This window comes from Eurypyga helias, unplaced genomic scaffold (genome assembly GCF_000690775.1).
Source record: "Eurypyga helias isolate BGI_N326 unplaced genomic scaffold, ASM69077v1 scaffold5173, whole genome shotgun sequence".
Lineage (NCBI taxonomy): Eukaryota > Metazoa > Chordata > Aves > Eurypygiformes > Eurypygidae > Eurypyga > Eurypyga helias.
This window is the reverse complement of record NW_010239110.1, coordinates 10,540-19,777: the sequence shown is the minus strand read 5'-3', so window position 1 is coordinate 19,777 and position 9,238 is coordinate 10,540. Positions and strand designations below refer to the sequence as shown.

Below are 9,238 nucleotides of genomic sequence, written 5' to 3'. Positions count from 1 at the left end.
CTCCATAGTCTAAGTCAGAAATACCACACTACAGTTTTCTGTGCAGTGTGGTTGCAAGTATCTTCCTCTGTTACTTAACATAGTGCATTTTGGTTTACTACAGTATCATTTGAAAACGCACAATACACTCAGGTCAATCTGATTAAATTTAACACAGAATTTCAGCCTGAAACCTGCAGTAGCCTGGTTAAAGATATGAGAGTTTTAGGCTTGAAATAATGCTGCTGATTGTGTAAAGATGATCACATGTAGATTCAAAACTTGTTTCAGTTCTAGTCCATCTGCTTTAACAGCACCATCTGTAAGCAGTTACAATTAAGACTGTATAAATACCAGTGTATATTTCAATACGCAGTGGCAACTTGTTTTTAACAGTACTTTCTGTAATATGGCTAAAAAAGAAAGAGTTAAGCAAGACTGATTATCACACCTCTCAGTCAGTCTGGTTATTTCCCCATTTTAAAGAGAGTTTTAATCCATCCCCAGAAGTTATTTTTTCTTAATTTTCAGTTTCTTTGAACATTTTGCTCAGCTGCTCAACTAGTGCTACAAGCTCAGGATTTCCCCCAAGTGATTCAATTTGTTTATAGGCTTCAGACTCAAGCTCTTTCAATGTATTCCGAGTGTACTCAAAGGAACCCACATTTTCCAGGTAATGTACACAGTATTTCTTTATATCTATGTTCTCTGTCCTTTGACGTAAAATGTTTTGCACTTGAGTACTTTCAGGTCTTGACCAAATTGCATGAATGGTTGGGAATGAGAACTTGCCCTCGGTTAAGTCTTCACAAAAGCTCTTGTTTTCACTATATTCTTTGGAGTGCAAGTTGGCATAGTCATCTCTTATTTGGAAGAAGAGGCCAAGTGTGTTAAGAAGTGGCTTTAAGTCTTTTTTATAATTCGAGAATAGCTGCATGAGGCCTACAGCTAATCCAAAGAGACCACCTGTCTTCTGCAGTACCATAGCTTTATATTCAGCTTCCGTGGGACAAGTGTAAGTATCCCTCCAGTAAATATCCAAGCCTTGACCTTTATGGAGTTCCAGAAGTTGACGGGTAAAAACTTTAACAGCATCTGGATGATCAAGGGTTAAAACCTTCTCTAAGCCAAGGAAATACACATAGTTAGCACAGTTGATTACAGATGGAATTCCATAGATACTGTGTGCCACTGGAAAGCCCCGTCGTAGCTTTGAGTTATCTTCAATATCATCCACAAGCAGGCTTGCATTGTGCAGCATCTCCGTCACTTCAATGATAACCTATCACAAAAAGAGAAAATTATTAAGTCACCCACTGTTATTTAATCTCCAGTTTTACAAGACCTTATTTAAAATGGATAAGGTTTTAAAGAATGATATTCTCTATCACTGAGGTTCCCCTTTAGACCACTTGCTTCTCTTCATCAGCCAGTTTGCTGCAAGCCCTGGATCATATTGCCTGTCTCTTCTGTCACATCTTCAGATTCAAAGCGAATTTATTCCCTGATGTGTTCCACTTGCATGCTCCTCTTCATTGTTGCTACAGTTCTATAACATGCCACTGTCTAGAAGTCATGCAGTAACTGTTATTAGAAACATGAACAGAGGAAAAGAAAAACACAGCCTTGTGTCTTTTAGATTCAGTAACCCGAGATCTCCCAAAGTCAGTTCTTGAGTGTCAGGTATCACCCACTAACACATTTGTCTCGTAAACCTTGTTTCATTAAGTGGAGATAGTTCATCTGTCTTTCACCACACTTTGTGTAGTTATCTTCAGTACTGAGCTCTTAAAGGACAGATTATTCTCTCCAAAACATCATTTGGAAAATTCTTGGCAGAAAGGCAACAGCTACAACTTCTTTTGGGATGCTTTCTAGACACTTAGTGCTTGTTACTAGGTAGATCAGTATCATACACCATCTGAGGTACTCAAACCACTCAGAACATCCAAGCTTGCAGATGATTACATTTCACTAAAAGTGAACCTTAACAATTCCTAAGCAGCACAACTCAACAAGAAATTAAGAGTTTTAACACCATATACTGTTTTTATTGCACAGCTGCTATGTAAAGAACAGCTATATTCGGACCCTGCTTAAATGGAAATAAATGTAAGCACGTAAAACTGCATAGTGTATAAATTCACTGCAGAACACACCTGATTAAGATATGCATTGTCTTGAGCAGCAAGCCACCTAGTCTTTAGGGACCACTGTCCCAAAGATTGAACCCCAAAAGCCATCAATCCAATTGTTTGTCCAGAACACGACAGCAAGAACAACCCATTCCAGAAGCACTAATGACTCATCTACCAGATTGAAGTGAGTCCTACTCTGACCCGGAAGGATCTGCTGTTGCCCACTGACTTTAACTCAGAGGATAGAGTACTTGCTGAAAGCAGCTTTGCATACCTACTGAATATTCTTTTAGTCCATTATGTCATTCTCAGTACTATCAGGCAAGTTTTCCTGTATTCTGTGAATTCCTTGGATAGTCCTATTCTAGCATCTCTTGCTAGCCTATTTCGTATCACTGGCAGTTTCATGAACTTCTGGAGCTTCTAGAAGTTTACGATTTAATTGAAATGGTGCTTCATGACTGCATTTGACTGAAGTTATCTTGTGAACTTAAAGACAGTGTCAAAAATGCTTCAAAGTTGAAAGTAAGGAGCAAAAAGTTCAGAGAGCAGAAAAAGCTTATTTTAGAGGGCATCAGGAAGTAGTCTAAGGAAGTGAAAAGACTGCTCTTCATAATGAAAGCTGAAGAACCAGTAGAGTGTTATGCTTTCTTACAACCTAAGCCTATCTAATCAGTGGCTGCTGTGCTATCACTTCAACACACAGATTTCTACCTCCTTAACTACAATAGCTTTAACATTTGCTTGGCCCTGTACCAGGTCATATCAGTGCCTTCTCAGAAGAAAGTGCATCCGATAAACCCAGTGTTCTCTAATTCAACAAGCTGAAGTGTCTCAGTGCAGTATCAGATGAGTACTAGAGATGCAGTAAGTGGGGAGTGGGGGGAAACCCACCAGGGACCACTTGGCTGGGGGAAAAAAAAAAGTGGAACAGTGACAGCCAGTAGTAAAATCGACTACCAAGAACAGTATCCTCAACTGTATTCATCTAAATAAACTACAAGACAACAAATGATCTAAGGTAAAAAAATGTCCTATAAGGAGTGCCAGAATTCAGATTTTTAATACAAAAAATGCGAATAGCTGGAAGAGAATCAGGCTGCTACACAACTGGGGCATCTTAAGACGATGATGACAGACATCAAAAAGATGACTAGAGGCGGTCCTGCAGACCTCGACAACTTTAAGGTAAAATTAGTACAAGTATGCACAAAAGCACTAATAGTTGCGGCAGGATGTTGATTAAAAGATGACAGGGTCTTGTTTTTGTCCTCAAATAACCTGAAGAATAAAAATATTCAAGTTCCATAGCAAACAGCTCAAGTGGTAAGGGAAACACTAAAGCATTGGTCTTCTTCATAAAAATAACCAGAACAAGTGGTCGAAGTTTTCAGTAATAGTTACATGATTATCACCTTAGAAACGACAGGTAGAACCGGTAACTTCTGTTCACACACAGGCACTGCAGCTTTATTTTACTGTAGTACATGAGAGAAGATGGACCCCTACTACTGTCAGGGGTGCTCAGCAAGAGGCAACAGTCAGACTGCAGCATAAGAAATCCCAGTTAGAGAAAACAGAGGACTTTGTTGTCATGGAAGGGGTTCAGCATAGGAAGACAGGCTCAGAGAGGCTGCAGAATCTACATCCTCAGATTTTCAAAACTCAGCAACATCCCCAGAAGCCTAAAGTAGTCATGGAGCAAACCCTGCTTTAAGCAGCAGGTTACCCTGGGTAACTTCCTGAGGCTCCTTCCAGTTTGAATCTTGACCTATGTAAATAGACTAAGCCCACGCATACAATGCAATACACAGGTTACTATACATTTTATCTGGATGTGCAGCTGAGCACAGAGACTAACAAGTGTCTAGCTGGAAGACAGACTAAATCTGGCACAAAAAGTTATATAGACAGGTTGGACAATAGAAAAAGAGTTACTAGATGATGAATACAGCCTCCTCCTTCATTGTTTAAAATCACACCATTTTGCTACTCGAGGACTAGGAAGTGTCACTCTTAAGCCATTCTAAAGAGGACTCCTTCACAAACTCTAACAGTACTTCCGCCTACAACTAATGAAATTAACTAGGGAGCAGCTGCGGAACTGTCAAAAAATATAGCTGGTGATTTTAATTCCTTACATTGTCTTGGATAGAGAATCTTTTGCACCCTTGATACAACATTTAGCAAAACTGTCGTCTAACCAAGAGGATAGTTTTTCATTTGACAAGCCATACATCTTGCACAGATTTGTCCAAAAGAAAAGCAATAGGAAAAGAGAATTCCTAGTCTAATGCTTCTCATTAGGGAGTAAGGACTCTAGGCTGTACGATCAGACCACTACAGTTTTAGGTCCCCAACAAGAAGTGGTTTATAAAGTTGATTTAACTGCTGTCTTTGACATTCTTGTATCAAAGTCTGAAGTTTTTATTTTCAACCACTATATTTGCATAGTTTACAAGATAACTGTCTAGCTTATTTCATGAGTCATTAAAAACTCAATTTGTTAATAACTGAGTTATGTTCTGTGGGTAACAATGGTTAACTGCTCATCTACAACTGAAGATGGAGCACACTGGGACAGAAGTAATTATTCTATGTAAGACAAATCATAGAAGTAATTTCTTTATTGTTACATCACAGTCCAAGCTTCACACTAAAGTAGTTTTCCTGAACGTTTACTTTCATATATTCAGAAACTACTGCATTTAAGCTTTCTGACAATTTATGCTATGTAAGAGAATCATCTGTTATCAGTAGTCTTGGAAGAAAGGTAACAGACCTTTAAAAAGAATTAGCCCATACCTGTATTTTATCTTCCGGAACATTCAGCCAGTGATTAAAGGCCTGTGACAGTTTGGTTCTCACTTGCTTACCTACAATAAAAATATTACAGGCATTTACTATAAAAAAAAAACAAAACCCAAAAAACCAACAAACAACAAACCACCCAAAAAACAAAACACCAAACACCCACCACCAACCAAACAAAAACAAAAAAACCCCACCCCTAAAAATCCCCAAACCAACACACAAAGTTCATTATTAGGGACAACAGTTTTTCTTAATGACTATAGCTGATTTGAGACCAGTCAGCTGGCCAGTGTGATCACTTGAAGGCAGAGAATATATCATAGTAAGTGTGTAGCTTGTTTCCTCATTATATAAACAGCACAATTACCAGCAACTTCAGTTTTGAACATTTCACAGTAATATGCAAGGCACATATTTACAGGTCACTGTATTTAGTTTTGGCAGTTTAATTAGTAAGTGACCCTTAATATGTTGGTAACCTGAACAGATCAACTTACCGCTTCTGAAAGTAAGCCCTAGTTTGCCAGGCACGTTGATTTTGTGTATGTAACAGATTAAGAAGTTTCAATTATGATTCATTATTAGTTGACATTTGGACATTTGTTGAACATCTGTTTCTCTGCATTTTTAGATCTTTCTCCTGTATTGCTCTTCACTTGCTACTGACAATTTGTAAAACAGGAAACTGACATTTGACATACTTACTAAATAACTCTAAATGAAAATCTGAACAGAACGAAGTATTCCAAAAATTCAGACATTTATCTTATTCCTGAGAAGTCTACCTACAAATAATAGGATTTATTCTGCTTTGGCTAAATCTAACTTGGTGGGGCCAAGTAGTCACACTGTTTCATAGGAATGAAAGAAAAGATCAAAAGTCCAACTTTAGTGTTAAAATAAGCACTGTTCAATCCAGATAAAATTAACTGTCATGTAAAATGCAGTAGAGGTTAACCTACAACTTACTGATGCCATCTTTCCTTAATAAATTGCTGAGTCATGTACAAATATTTATTCAGTGTCTACTGATGATCAATATGAAATAGTCATCCCTACCTACACTATGAGAAGCTGCTCTGAACTTTGAGAAGCTCAGCTATGTATAAGATCTTTGAATAAGCACATGACAGGCTTACAAACAGCTCTGCATATGTAGCACACATCAATACGGCCTTTGGAAAAAGTTTTAAATAAACTTCAGAGCAGTGCAACCAAGACAGTGGGTTCCCACATTACTCAGAATCATTACTTGATGATTCTGCACTATCGGTCCTCATGTTGATGATGCCATCTTGCCCACAACACTGAAGAAATTTCAACATTTGAACCTCCTCCTAAGGCGCCTCTATTGCTGTGTGACCAGCACATACAGAACAGCATAATAAAATTGGGTAGATTTACTGCAGTGATACACCCTGAAGAAATTGGACTGAGGATTTTTCCTTTTCCAAGTGACCACCAGGTAAGCAACAGCGTTGTGGTTTGGGCTCTGCAGCAAGGGCAATGACCTTCCCCTCTGGTTCCATGGGCTTCAATTTTTGTCTCAGTTCTCGAAGATTTCCACTGCTTCCCAGCACCACTATCTTTTGTTTTTCATTAGAAGAGACTAATGAAAAGGCACTTCAGACTTCCCCTCTTGTCCCCATGTGGTTAGATCAGATTTTGGCCAGACTGGTTCCCTGATCTGACTCACTACACCCTTGTGACCACCTGTGCTGGTTTTAGTTGGGACAGAGTTAATTTTCTTCTAAGTAGCAGCACGAGGCTATGTTTTGGATCTGTGCTGAGAAGAGTACTGATAACGCTGGTGCTTTTAGTTGTTGCCAAGGAGTATTTGTACTAAGTCAAAGACTTTTTCAGCTTCTGTTACCACGCCTGTGTCCCCAACTTTTTCTCTACAAGCAGCGAGGAAGGGACAGAATCCAGCCTGCTAACCCAAACTGAACAAAGGGGTATTTCATTCCCTAGAACAACATGCTCAGTATATACGTCGCGGGTGGGCCAGGGCCATGTTGTTGGTTTTCTCATTTGTGCTCTTGCTCGTGGGACTCATTGACTCTGGCATGATCTCTGTCAGGCTCTCTGGCTCTCACTACTCAGGACCTGTCTGGGTATCACTCAGCAGGTGGTGAGCAGTTGTATAATTTGTTTCATTTTCCATGCCTTTCATTACATATTATTATTAGTGGTAGTATTATTTTAATTACATATTATTAGTAGTAATGTTAGTTTTATTAGTATTTTTGCTATCATCAGTATTGCTATTTTATTAACTTATATTCAATTATTAAATTGTTTTTATCTCAATTCACGAGCTTCCTTGTCTTTTCCTCTGATTCTCCTCTTCCACTGGAAGAGGGGGAGGTGAGCACGTGGCTGTGTGGTACTTAACTGCTAGCTGAGGTTAAACCACACCACCACCAGTACCATGCAGAGGAGGGTCAAAATGCCCTACATCACAGGCTTAGCATTTTATTTTAAAACAATTGCACGAGTTAACCGAGGAGGAAAGATTGCCCAAAAATACTGGGAATAACTGGTATGAAAATCTGACAAACTGTATGGCTTGCCAGATAAGTATTAAATATTTCAGTACATCCATAAAGAAAACTACACCAAGATAGTATCACATTAAGGAAGTGCACCTTATCTACATCTGTTTATTCACTTCTAAGCTACACTGATACAGACAACACCTACTTTTTTACACTAGGTAGCTCATTCTGTTTTTCTGAATGCATTTGCTAGGAAATATTTGTATGGAAAGCTAGATGTTTAGCAACAGGTTATTTCATCATGTTGAACGTAACTACTAGCACACACTCTAAACGGATTAACAACGTGCACAATGGATTTAACTACTTCAGTTCCTTAGTACAGACAGTACTTGAATTGTTAAGACTTGTCTACCTTGACTAGCAAGGCTGTCTAGACACTGACTATTTAAAATAAAAAGACTATCTGTATAGTGAAACATTCACCTTCCCTTTTACAAGTGCAGATTTGCTGGTGGGAGCCCCCAATAATGTGAACATTCTTGTTACACAAAGGCTATTTTACCTTGTTCTGAAGTCAATCTTACCCGGTCTGTGTGATGTTACAGCAATTTTCTGTATGCATGTTTTATGCCTATAGCTGTGCTATGATGTCAAAAAACCAAACCCCTCTAAATACTAGTCTCAAAATCCTAGAGGCAGAATACTCCACTCCTTGCCACACCTCTCCTCTCCCCAAACTAGACAAGGCAACAATACAGGAACACAAAGATAAAATTAAAAGGAGTAAAACCTAACACTTGCAAAATTATCCAGTTTATTCACCATCACGTGCCATTGCTCTGTTAATTATTCTAAGCAGGATATTGTAAAACTGAAGCATATAGAAGTCTAAATTCCAAAAATAGAAGCTCTACCTACTGCATAGAGCTACAATAATACACATTACTACATCAAGCTTTTATCAAAGTTACACTAAACACATTCAGTTTAATCTTCTTAAGATCCTAATATTACCCAAATCAAACAGCAACTGTGGAAAGCTTTTCTCCTTAGTAATGCTGGGTAGAAAAGGTGAAGAAAAAAAGAATACTCAGAACATACCCGATTCACTCTGATGAAATACCTCCTACAGGTAAGAATCTAAAATCCTTATCCTTGAAACAAAGATCAAGTTAAATTAAAGCTGTTGTAGTGAGGACAATCCCTCCCACCTCTTCAGGCAGATGAAATACTTCTCTAAAAACCAGAAAAAAACACCAAACCTCAGGCTGACTTACTCTCTATATACACAGTTGTTTTTGTGAAAGGGTACAGACCCAAAACCCACAGACCTCTAGCTCTGGAGAGGCTCCCAATTGGTATTTCTTCACTCTAGCTGTATTAAAGTGACCATAAACTATGCCCTTAGGGCAGCATCCCACTTACAGTGAGGGTACATAAAAGGGCTAGAACAGCAAGTGAAAGAGCAGAGGGACTATTAACCTAGCCCTCATTAGAGCCTCACTAAGCTAATCAACTCACTACCCAGCAGAAAATGGCCTGCTTTTTGCCAGGTTAGCTTTCTGCCAGCTTTATGTACTGAGTCAGCTTATGAAGTAGAGCTGCCAGTGTCAGTACAGGGTAAGCAGCAGATGTTGAGAGCTGGGGGAAGGGGGCATTGCCCTTCTGGCGGAAGCAAGCTACTACATTTATTACCTCTGCTGTATTGTACACTTTCAAGTTTAACTCTGTCCTCTGATGAATTAGGACTAAATGGATAAATTTCTCAAGCAGATCTCCCCACAGAGGTACAAGAACACTACAACC

The 9,238-nt window shown here is 38.9% G+C and overlaps 1 protein-coding gene across 1 annotated transcript in view; it reads right to left on the bottom strand.

The window, feature by feature from the left end:
* Positions 1 to 217: 217 nt before the first annotated feature.
* GGPS1 (geranylgeranyl diphosphate synthase 1) overlaps positions 218 to 9,238 on the bottom strand; it is a 17,660-nt gene continuing 8,639 nt past the window's right edge. Inside the window, exons 2-3 of the mRNA XM_010148026.1 lie at positions 4,923 to 4,993; positions 218 to 1,261 (exon numbers count right to left, since the gene is read on the bottom strand). Of these exons, the coding sequence (XP_010146328.1) occupies positions 500 to 1,261; positions 4,923 to 4,993 (833 nt within the window). The 3' untranslated portion in view covers positions 218 to 499. The remainder of the gene's footprint in view (positions 1,262 to 4,922; positions 4,994 to 9,238) is intronic.